We start from the raw sequence: 12,395 nt of genomic DNA on the forward strand, positions 1-12,395 counted from the left end.
AGGCAAAAAAAAAAGCGTGCTTCACAATAAATAAGCAGTAAAAGCTGGCTGTTATTCTCTGGAATAATTACAACCCAATGAAGATAAAGCAAAGGAGGCAAACTAGACTAAAAGTTGGGAAACTAGAGATGCTCATGAACATCATGTTCAGTGATCAACACTAGACAAGTGTAGTTATTGGTAACTGCCCTGGGCCTCCATTTTTTTCCGAGGATTAAGAAACCAGAATTATAACTTAAGAGGCCAGACTAGGTGTCTAAGTTGTCTTCAGTGAACAGAATTTTACCAAATAGAGGAATGACCCCTGTAACACAGGAGAACCAACAGGGCAAGCGCTACACTAGGAGTTCTCATGTCACTCCAAAGAGGATTAGTGAAGGGCAGGCAGTTCACAGTATCAACTACCAAACAAGTGCTTTATTTGACCTCTTGTAAACACTTTGCTTAAAAGGTTCATTCTTTAGCAGAAAATCCTTACAGGGTTCTTAAACATAAAAAGTTATTTTGAAAATGAAGACTTCTATGGCTCTATTATTTAATTTCGAGAGTTCTATTTAACCTAGTTTACATTCTATTAAATGTTTTAAAAGTCTAGTATCACTTCATTCAAATAGCAGTTTGAAGTAACTGGCAATCCCCAGCTAGATACTTTTTCTTTTCCCTGAAACATCTGAAAACTCCAACATAAATTTACAGTTATTTTCTTCTAATGCATTTATCTTTCAAAAGGGAAGTGTTTTCCAAACCCAATGACAACAACAAAAATACCTGAATGGCCCAATGAGGTGGCACTTGACAGCAGTAGAAAATCTTCAGACGTTCCAATACAGACGTAGTCTTATCTTCAAATTGGTCTGCAAGAGCCTTAAGAGTATGTATCATAATCATAATCATAATCTATATGAGTAATAACTTAATATAAACAAGATTTTTGTTGCAAAAGTTTTACAAATAGCCATATAAACAATAAAAAATATAAGCTAATTTGATAAGGTGTTGGGATGTGTGAATATTTTCTTGAATTTCCTTAAATGCTAAAAAAAGACTTTAATCAACATTTATGTAATTTGTACATTAAAGACTTAATAAGAAAACAATTTTTTAAACTGAGGTTTCCTATAGTAGTTCTTTTAAAGAACTAGCCTTATTAACCCACCTTTTTATTTTTTCTATTTTCTAAGAAGAATTGTTTTTAGCATGTCTGTTTCACAACCATACTGTCACTGCGACAATGGCACTTCCTAACATAAATCACAGATAAATTACATGAAGCATTTTATTTAGGACTATTTTCTCAGGAATAAATGAAATCAAAGGGTGTCTATTTGATCACAGAGGGTGAAGTCTCTTACTCTTCAGCAACAGAACTAACCACAAGGCAGGACACTCATTCATGCAAGACCAGGGAACAGCTTCAACCTGCATGCGCTGAGGAAAGCCCCTGCTGGGCTGAAAGACCTGCACTCTGTACTAGACAAGGACCTGCAGGAGACACAGAGGGCAGGCCAACAAGACAAAGACAGCTCACTCTGAGAAAGGGGACCGGGGCCAAATGCAAAGCTAGAGGCTGCCTGGTCACAGGATGAACACACAAGACCTCCCATATTCAGCATCAGAATGAATGCAGACACTCTGGAGTCCTAGAAAACACATGGACAGCAGTCTCATTACCGTGATCATCTTTACCTGACTCTTCATTTGTCATCTAGTACATAAACATGTGTTTTCTGTTTTACACTGAGCACTTTCAACTGTGCATTATTATGACCTTTTCTGCATAATGCAGCACTCAAATTTTCTCTTTTTGGCAACTGACTAGGTTTCACAGGCCTGTCTTACAAAGATTACATGGCAACAATATGGCAATGTTAATGCACATATTATGGTTATGTAGGAACATTCAACAACTAGGGTCATGGCATCCGGTCCCATCACTTCATGGCAAATAGATGGGGAAACAATGGAAAACAGCCGTTTATTTTTGAGGGCTCCAAAATCACTTTGGACAGTGACTGCAGTCATGAAATTAAAAGACGCATGTTCCTTGGAAGAAAAGCCATAACAAACCTAGATAGTGTGTTAAAAAGCAGAGACATTACTTTGCCAACAAAGGTTTATCGAGTCAAAGCTTCTGTTTTCCCAGTAGTCATGTATGGATGTTAGAGCTGGACCATAAAAAGGCTGAGCACCAAAGAATTGATGCTTTTGAACTGTGGTGTTGGAGAAGACTCTTGAGAGTCCCTTGGACTGCAAGGAGATCAAACCAGTCAATTCTAAAGGAGATCAGTACTGAATATTCATTGGAGGGGCTGATGCTGAAGTTGAAACTACAATACTTTGGCCACCTGATGTGAAGAGCTGACTCACTGGTAAAGACCTTGATGCTGGGAAAGATTGAGGGCAGGAGGAAAGGGACAACAGAGATGGTTGGATGGCATCATCGACTCAATGGACCTAAGTCTGAGCAAACTCTGGGAGATAGTGAAGGACAGAGGAGCCTGGTGTGCAGCAGTCAACAGGGTCACAGAAGAACTGGACACGACCGAGCAACTGAACGACAAGGAGTCATTCATGTATTTGAGAATGGTGAAGCACTGTGTCAGCAACTTACTTTCCAAAACTTCAGGATACAAAAGGTCCTGTACCTAGAACTTTTCTGTAAGCTTGAAATTTTTTTAAGTTTTAATGAAATTAGCTTTTAAAACTGAAAGAAAAGAAAAAAGTAAGAGGTAGTAAATCCAAACTTCCTCATAAAAGGACAAGAATCTAACAAATCCCACTATCAGTAAAAGGAGACCGGTTTCTGAGCAGGGGAACTGCTCCTCAGCTGGGGAAAATGGGAAGTTCTCTATATTATATGAGGTGGAAGATATATTTGTTAGCCTAAGAAGATCCTGCTGAATGAGAAAACACTCATTACATCACTTCTTTGACAACCCAAGATGCTATTCAATCAAATCAGTCAGAACAAATTGAGTCATAACCAGACTCCTAAAACCATCTTGGTCAAAATGTTTTTAAAGTTTTCTGGCCTTACTTCAGAGAAACTTAATAGCAAAAAGGTTGCATACTTCTGCCCAAAGCTATTTAGTTGGAGGAAAAAGAAGAAAAACTTCTGGCTGAGTACATATGGTTACAATACATAAATAAAAGGCTCACTGAATTACTTCATTAAGGGGGGCAAGTTTTCCTTTTTATCAAATTCTTTTTCTTCCTTTGGAAAGAAAAAATAAACAATGCTTATTTAATAAGCACAGAGGACAAGATGGTTGGATGGCATCACCGATTCAACGGACATGAGTTTTGAGCAAGCGCTGGGAGAGGGGGCAGGACAGGGAAGCCTGGTGTGCTGCAGTCCATGGGGTCACAGAGTGTCACACACAACTGAGCGACTGAACAACAATTTAATGGTTAAATGCCAAAAGTAACATCCCAACACTTACTTTTATGAAGTCTTAGTTACATCTAAAACATTTGATTTTCAAATGAAACTCATGTGTTTGTGGCAATCTAGCTAAAACATATTGAGCAGTGCTCAGTAAATACTTTCCAATTTATTAATAAACAGATTTACTAGCAACCCACTCCAGTATTCTTGCCTGGGAAATCCCATGAACTGAGAAGACTGGCAGGCTACAGACCACGGGATCACAAAAGAGTCAGACACAACTGCAGTGACTCAGCATGCACATTATGTATCTCAGATACTCTCACACTTTTAATTGACCTCACAGTGCACCTGCTACTCTCAGATACTCTCCAAAATAGCAAAGACCACTGGAGAGAGTGGAGAACCAACATTTACTTGAATCCGACATCACAGACCAGCTCCTGAACAAGTACAGCCACATTTGGTAAGAATTCAAATAGACCATGTGTATGATAAAGATTAAAAACAGAATTCTAGCTTATTTTCACTCCTGCATAGAATACAGTTCTTCCTACCTTAAATATGACAACCACCAACAAATCGAAGAACATTAAGCTGTCTATTTCCTCTACTAAATTCAAAGTACTCTCTTATTTACTAACTCACTACAAATACAGGGACTTAGTCACAGTTCATCTCTAGGTTTTTCAGAGCAGGATTATTTATAGTGACTCATTCTGAAATAATTCCATTATAGTCAAATGGACTGGAGTCCTTTACAGGAAAAAGTGTAGATAAGTGAACTGGCCTGAATTCTGTTCTAGGTCTACCCACAACAAGTCAAATCATTTAAGTACAAAGACACTCATCTACTACATGATTTTCTAAATGATCTTTTGCACTTCAGACACTGTGAGCATATGCCTTTATCAAGAGTATTTTGGGCCTTCCTTGGTGGCTCGGTGGTGAAGAATTCACCTGCCAACGCAGGACAGAGAGGTTCCATCCTTCACACAAGATGATCCCACAAGTCACAGAGCAACAAAGCCCAAGGGTCACAACTACTGAGCCCGTGCTCCAGAGCACGGGAACCACAACTACTGAGGCTACGTGCCGCAATTACTGAAGCCCGTGTGCTCTGGAGCCTGTGCGCCACGAGAGAAGCCACTGCAGTAGCGAGCCCAGGCACCACGACGAGAGCGCAACCCCGGTTTGCTGCAACCAGAGAAAAGCTTGCACAGCAACAAAGACCAAGCACAGCCAAAAATGTAAAACATTTTAAGAAGAGTATTTTACTGAATTTCCAGCATTTGATAAGGCTGTCAGTCTCAGGTACCATCAGCCAACACAAGTATCAGGTTTATTCCCCAAGGACAAACCATACCCAAGTAGTCCGAAAGACAAAGGCAAGACGCCAAGTACCAGGAGACTGGGACTGAACGGGAAGCCTGAGTTTCTACCGTTAATGTGTGTGTGTGAATGTGGACAGAGACAAGGAGCTCAGAGACAAATGGGTACCTTGCAAGCTTTCACACATTCCCAGAAACTGAGGTAAATGACCTCTAAAGCAGTATCCTCCCTTTCACTTGCCATTTTCTCTCTCCAAGTTCTAAATTTCATGTATTTCACACTGAAAGTCATGGACACTCTGTGATAAGTTAAAATAGGTACGAGAAGTTGGTTTTTAAGGAAAGATAGTAACATCAGAAATGGAGAGCGAAAGAGAGACACAAATACACCCTAAACCAATCTTTAAGAGTTGAAAGCAAGCAGACTCTACACAAGGAGGCTGACAGAGAGATGTGGATAAACAAGAAATATGATGAGAAAAGAGTAAGGAAGAGTCTAGCTCAGACTAGACTGAGAGGTTGGTGGGGGGTGGGGGCGCGATAAGAGAATCAGGTGACAGAAAATCCAGGTTCAACTGCTGGGACACACCAAAGACAACTTCATTCATGATGCATAAACTGTCATATGAAACTGTTTTCAAGTTTTAAGACTCCCTTTTCATGTCTTTTTCTCCCCAAACTCCACCTCAAAGCATTTATACTCTCACTGTTGAGACAATGTGCCTGTGCATAGTTTCTCTGACCCCAGATAAAAACAACTCTTGAGTCTTCCAGAAACCAGTACCAGAGATCAGAGAACACCACTAAGGAATGGAGAATAAAAGAATAAATCCCCCAAAACAATGAGCCCTCTCTATTTCCACCAGAGAAAGAACTTCCCTCCAAAAAAACTAGAGAAAATCAAGACTACATTTTAAAATTAGCACATGGAGACTGATTTAGGACAATTCTGAAGGACAATGCAGAACAAGGTCTGGTATGATTTAGATTTTATTTATGTGCTCATATCTAAAAGTATGGCACACATATCTTCAAAAAAATACAGCTAGTCCCTAAGGACCTACACTTTCACTGAGGCTATTCTTTCTTGCTTGCATGATATCTAAGTGCTTATCAGCTCTCTGAAGAGCCAAGTCAAAATCAGCTGATAATCTAAAAGGTATGATTGATCATATGCCAAATCACCTTGCTTTTTTGTGCAATCTGTATATGCATGCATATGTCTAGGAGGGTGAGATTTATTATAAAAATCTGTACTTAATCAAATATATCCAACAGTTGGGTTGAACAGTTCTCTCTGAGAGAAGCCTGCAGTCATTCAATGTGATTCACAAACAGTTGTGGTCAAGTTAACTGCTACCTCAAACTTACAAGCCTAAGAAAACTTCCAACAGGAACAAAGAGAATGATAATCAAAACCTATTAACACATCTACTAAGTATCAACATCATCATTAAACCTATTGTTAACCCAGTTTTACCTCATGCATAGGGAACCATAGCTCACAGAGATTAAAAAAATGGCTTGCCCAAAGTTTAATTTCTTTCTTTTTGGCTGTTGTTTTGTTTTAGTTTTTTGGCTGCGCAGCACAGCATACAGGATCTTAGTTTCCCTGACCAGAGACTGAACCCGTGCTCCCTGAATTGGAAGCGTTGAGTTTTAGCCTATGGACCACCAGGGAAGCCCCTGTGCCCAAGGTTTAAAGCTATGAATCAGAGCCTGTCTGATTCCAAACACTATACTGACAGCTTCATCAAAACCATAATCTCCTAACTTAAGTGGAAATGATCAGATCTGTGAAAATAAAAAGCTGTTTCTCACTGGAAAATACTGAAAACTCAAACAGGGTTTTCCCCCACCTAATCCCATAAGAAGGGAGTCAGGGTCAGGAGATCTGGAGATCTGACCAAGATTTGTGCTTCCTGTTCCAAAGACTTTCTTGTGTCAGCTGGTAGGAACTGGGTCTACTAATGGGGGCTAGGAGAGCCTAGATGTCTTTTTTATGATTCCAGACTAAAGAACATAAAGAGGAAGTCTTCAAGGAAATGCAGACAAGGCTCTTGGAGCATTCCCCTTAGTCACACCTCAGCAGTTAATCTTTTCGGTGTCAGGACCTCTTTGAACTCTTATAAATTACTGAGGGACTATAAAGAGCTTTTGTTTTTGTGGGCTATTAAGTATCAATATTTATCATATTAGAAATTAAAACTGAGTTAAATTTAAATATTAAGCTCATTCTAAAATAAAATAATGACTCCATTACATTAACTTACATAATATGTTTTATGAAAAATAACTATTTTTGTCCCAAAAATCAAAATCGTGAAAAGGCAAACTCTGGGGACTCTCCTGGTAGTCCAGTGGTTAGGACTTGCCACTTCCACTGCCAAGGGCCTGGGTTCAATCCCTGGTTAGGGAACTTAGATCCTGCAACCCAACTGGTGTAGTCAAAAAGAAAAGAAAAAACAATCGGCAATGACTTACACTTTTGCAACTCTATTCAATGCCTGGCCTAATAAGTGATAGCTGGATTCTCATACCTGCTTCTGTAGTCAATCTGTTGCAATACGATGTTTTGGTTGAAATTTAGGAAGAAAATTTGACCTCACACAGATTGGTAGTTGGAAAAGGGAGAAGCATTTTAATAGCTTTTTAAGTTAATTTTGCATATTATTCTTTGAGGCTACATCAAAATTCAACATGTGGTGAGCTTCTTAGAGTTATCTGTAATGTGGAATTTGAAATCCTATCAATGAAAGTTTTCCTGTTACATTAAATACTCTGTTAGAGTAAATCCACTGGTCTAAATTAAAAAAATCATAAAACAAACCCACTCATGGCTGTGTCTTGAACTTTTACTGGGTCTTTTACCCATGTTTGATTTTTCACATCATGCACTGGTCATTTTGGAAAAATGTGAAGATTTGCAAATGTCCACATATTCCATGTAATATTAAAAATTACATGCACTAATATTATCAGCAAGCTCATATAAAAACCCCCATCCCAGCAACTGAAGCAACGGGAAGTTGTCAGGTTTATAACTGAAGATACAAGACTTCCAAAAGTTTCATTTTTTTCCTTCAAGCTCAAAATGTTACCACTGGTAACAAATACAAGTGATAAGCTCATTTCATTCATTTTTGAGAAAATTTCGGCCATAATACCCAAGTTTGAATACCCGTAGGTTGTCAGTGGTTCTTCAAAGTAAAAACAGTGTTCCATGGGAAAAGCTCCATATTGTCACCCTGCTTATTTAACTCATATGCAGAGTACATCATGCGAAATGCCAAGCTGGATGAAGCACAAGCTGGAATCAATATCACCTGGAGAAATACCAATAACCTCAGATATGCAGATGACACCACTCTTATGGCAGAAAGCTATGAGGAACTAAAGAGGAGAGTGAAAAAGCTGGCTTAAAATTCCATAATCAAAAAATGAATATCACAGCATCTGGTCCCATCACTTCATGGCAAATAGATAGGGAAACAATGGAAACAGTGACAGATTTGAGTTTCTTGGACTCCAAAATCACTTCGGACAGTGACTCCAGCCATAAAATTAAAAGATGCTTGCTCCTTGGAAGAAAAGCTATGACAAACCTAGACAGCATATTCAAAAGCAGAGACATTTCACTTTTCTGACAAAGGTCCATATAGTCAAAGCTATGGTTTTACAAAGAGTTGTGTACAGATGTGAGAGTTGGACCACAAGGCTAAGCACTGAAGAATTGATGCTTTCGGACTGTGGTACTGGAGAAGACTCTTGAGAGTCCCCTAGATAGCAAGGAGATCAAAACAGTCAATCCTAAAGGAAATCAACCCTGACTCTTCACTGAAAGGACTGATGTTGAAGCTGAAGCTCCAAAACTCTGGCCATCTGATGCAAAGAGCAGACTCATTGGAAAAGACCATGATACTGGGAAAGATTGAAGGCAGGAGGAGAAGGGGAAGACAGAGGATGAGATGATTGGATGACATCACCGACTCAATGCACATGAGTTTGAGCAAACTCCGGGAGATAGTAAGGAGAGGGAAAGCCTGGTGTTCTGCACTTCATGGGGTTGCAGAGTCGGACAGGACTTAGTGACTGAACAACAACAACAACAGGAAAAGCAGTTCGCTCAGGTTTTCTTGGAATAGCCACTACACTTCACACAGCCCAAGTGTTTTGTAAGTACCTCCCAGTTCACCACATAAAATATTTAAAAGCAAACTGTCAAGGATAAAGATTTAATAAAATAATATTGACTGCTTTATCAAAGACAATCATAAACAAAACTGTCTTTTTTTTTTTTTTTTAAGTTACAACTGCATGGCTATGAAGCACAGGCTGACTGTCAGCACAGTGTGGAGTCCCAACCATGATTCTGGAGAAGGGGCTAACAGTTTGACCCTCCATTGCTTCTGCTGATTCAGTATCAACACAGTGACAAGGTAAAACAGTATCTCAGTATTGTTGCGAAGGGGCTTCCCAGGTGGTCCGGTGGTAAGGAATCTGTTTGCCAAACAGGAGACATGGGTTCGATCCCTGTGTCAGCAAAATCCCCTGGAAAAGGAAATGACAACCTACTCCAGTATTCTTGCCTGGGAATCCCATGGACAGAGGAGCTTGGTGGGCTACAGACCATGGGGTCACAAGAGTCAGACACGACTTAGCAACTACACAACAACAATGTTGCTGTGAAGACAGTTGTGACCTGAAGGAGCCTCAGGGCTCCACAATCACCCTCTGAGAACTGGGAGATGCACCATCTCACGTGCCTTTCCCAGGCCCTGCCCACTTTCAACTTTCTCCCAAAACTTCTCCGGGAGACCTTCTTGGAAGTTCTCCTTCACTATCTTGTCTTAAAAGTTCAGTGAGAGAAAAAAAAAAAAAAAGTTCAGTGAGAAAAGTCAGTCTATTTATAGTCTGAAAGTAGGGCAAGAGTGCAAAGAATATTTATTATTAAAACCTAAGTGAATGTTTTAAATTCCTAGTATCATCCTTTCTAAGAAAGTTAAAGCAGTCAAATCTAACAACAGTTACACCTACTTTCCTGAGCGGTCTCAGGCAGATGCAGAGCGCCTGTTCCACAGAGAGCTCAATCTGGCTCCAGTCTGCGGCCCTCAGTAACACACACATCTAAGGTTCCTTCAGGGACTCAGTTCCCTGTTAAATCACAACGCTGGCCTCCAGGCCTTGATAAATGCCCCTTTAGTCTCCGTTCAGTATGGACCTGGGTATGAGACAGGAAAACATCTGGAGCTACTAAAGATTAACAGCCGGTCTCAGCCAGGAGCAGGCCCTTCCAAAGGCAACCATAATCACCACCCTCACAGGACCTTCAATTTCTGTGGGCTGGGCTAAAGAGCTATATTTTAACAAGCACCTTGCAAGTGGTTCATATGTTCGGGCAAGTTTGGGAAATGTTGCACAAGGCTCTTAAGATGTATACAGGGCGCTGTCCCAGGGGAAACCAATGTGTCAATTCAACCAACACAATCTGATTCTGTCCAAGAATCCTGAGTGCCCCAGCTGGAATTTGACTGAAGTGAGCATTTAGTGCCTTTAGATGAGGGGTGTACATTATTCACCCCTCTAGTACGTTCCTCTGCTATTTCTGAGTTTTCATTGAACTGTAACTTTCTAGATTTAAAAAAATTTTTTTACTATCAACAATATTTTATTGCTTCTCCCTTCTTTTACCTCACTTCTCTATGAACCAACCGTCACCTATTTTTTATTAATCTAGTATTATGAAACTCACATCCTGGTTCGGCCCACCAGCCTTTCTCTGGGCAGCACCCTCTCTTGGCCTTAGCAGAAGCCTGTTTCACTCACCCACGTGCACATTCTTTTCCCACACAGGACCACATCCTGATATTATAGGCATTCCATGTTCCCCTCCTCTCACCTAAATTGTACGCCCTGAGATGCTGAGTTCTGCCACCAAGCCTTGCTCACAAAAGCCTCTCTTTACTTCTTCCTGTCTAAGCTGGTTCAACCCCCTTCCTCCAGATGATGCCAAGTCTTTCACAGATGGGTGCAACATGGTCAATCAAAGCATGGACTTTGAAACCCAAGGCAGACCTGGTTTGAATTCCAGTCCAGTTATTAGACCTTGGGTAAGTCACTTAAATTTTCTGTGCTTTACCATCTTCATCAAGAAAAATATAAGTAGCACCTACTTCCTAGGATTATCTAGCACCTGGCATCTGAGTGATCAGTAAATGGCAGTAACTATACACCGTTCTGAACAAAGAGTAGTAAATACAATGATTCCAATAAAATTAAAGCACAGCCACAGTCACAAGAGCAAGTCCTGATGTCTTTTAATAACTTTCAAATGTTACGTGTGGTTATTAACACAGGTGAAGTATAGAGCTAGAATGGAAGACAACATTTCTTATCTCAGATTTCTGAAAAGCTCAATGGCAGGACACAGCACATTAAACATGAAGCACTGTCATTATTCCAAAGTTTTTAGATCTTCTAGGTAGTAATGATTGCTTTCAGTGAGCTATGAAGGACTCATAGCTCATATGCTCATAGTGAGCATATGAAGGACTGGGCAGCTTTATTTTCTTGTACCTAGACTTACCCTCTTTAAAGTGAGGATAATACATATATGAAACAGATCGCCAGTCTAGGTTCGATGCATGAGACAGGGTGCTCAGGGCTGGTGCACTGGGATGACCCAGAGGGATGGAATGGGGAGGGAGGTGGGAGGGGGATTCAGGATGCGGAATACATGGCTGATTCATATCAATGTATGGCAAAAACCACTACAATACTGTAAAGGAATTAGCCTCCAACTAAAATAAATAAATTTTAAAAATAAATAAAGTGAGGATAATAGTAACAGTCAACATTCACTGAGGGTTTTCCATGTGCCAGGTACTATTTCAAGCATTAAATGAAGTCATTTAACCCCTTGGTATCTGAATGATGGCTCTCTCCATCCTCCAGGTGAGGGAAGTGAAGCAAAGTTAGGGGGTTCAGCCTTGGCCACAGTACATGATCTCTCTTCCTCTTAGACTGTGAAGGCTATAGACAACAAAATCTGGTGCTTTTCTGACAACTGACATTCTGATACTGAAGCAGGCAGAAAAGCAGAGAAATGGGAAAAGAGAGAAAGACCTGATGATCTGTTTGAGCCCTGAATCCAACTATCTCTGGGACCAGAATACCTCTAGACTCCCCAGCTATAAAAGTCAACAAATCCCTTCTCATAGTGAGTTTGAATTGGGTTTTTGTCCCTTAAGTTTCCTTACTGAGACCTGTTCTTAAATTGTACTAAAGTAGAAGATTACAGAGTCTTGAAAAGCTCTGAGCTTCAATCTGTTTTCTATAAGCACCATGCATTTAGGAAAAGGATATTCAAAATAAGTATAAAGATTGAACACAATTTCTCAAATTTTGAAGCCACACCCTCTCATTGGGCAAACCAAACATGATCAAGGTCAGCCTGAACTACTAGATCACATCCCCACCCCACGTCCCATCCTCAGTACAGTGGCTCCATAACGGCAGCCATATATTTTCCATCCACACAAACAGTCACATATCAAGGTCAATACTGAGCCTGCCAAGCATAGCACATGTGGATGTACTTTCATGAAGAAGATATGTGAAAACATAATATAGCACAAGCACGTTCTGACACTAAAACATGGGAGCAGAGACTGGAA

General features: G+C 40.2%; 1 protein-coding gene across 1 annotated transcript in view; it reads right to left on the reverse strand.

Moving 5' to 3' along the window:
* TTC27 (tetratricopeptide repeat domain 27) overlaps window positions 1–12,395 on the reverse strand; it is a 160,449-nt gene that overhangs the window by 81,436 nt on the left and 66,618 nt on the right. Inside the window, exon 11 of the mRNA XM_065929457.1 lies at window positions 769–864. Within this exon, the coding sequence (XP_065785529.1) occupies window positions 769–864 (96 nt within the window). The remainder of the gene's footprint in view (window positions 1–768; window positions 865–12,395) is intronic.

This window comes from Muntiacus reevesi, chromosome 3, assembly GCF_963930625.1.
Source record: "Muntiacus reevesi chromosome 3, mMunRee1.1, whole genome shotgun sequence".
Taxonomy (NCBI): domain Eukaryota; kingdom Metazoa; phylum Chordata; class Mammalia; order Artiodactyla; family Cervidae; genus Muntiacus; species Muntiacus reevesi.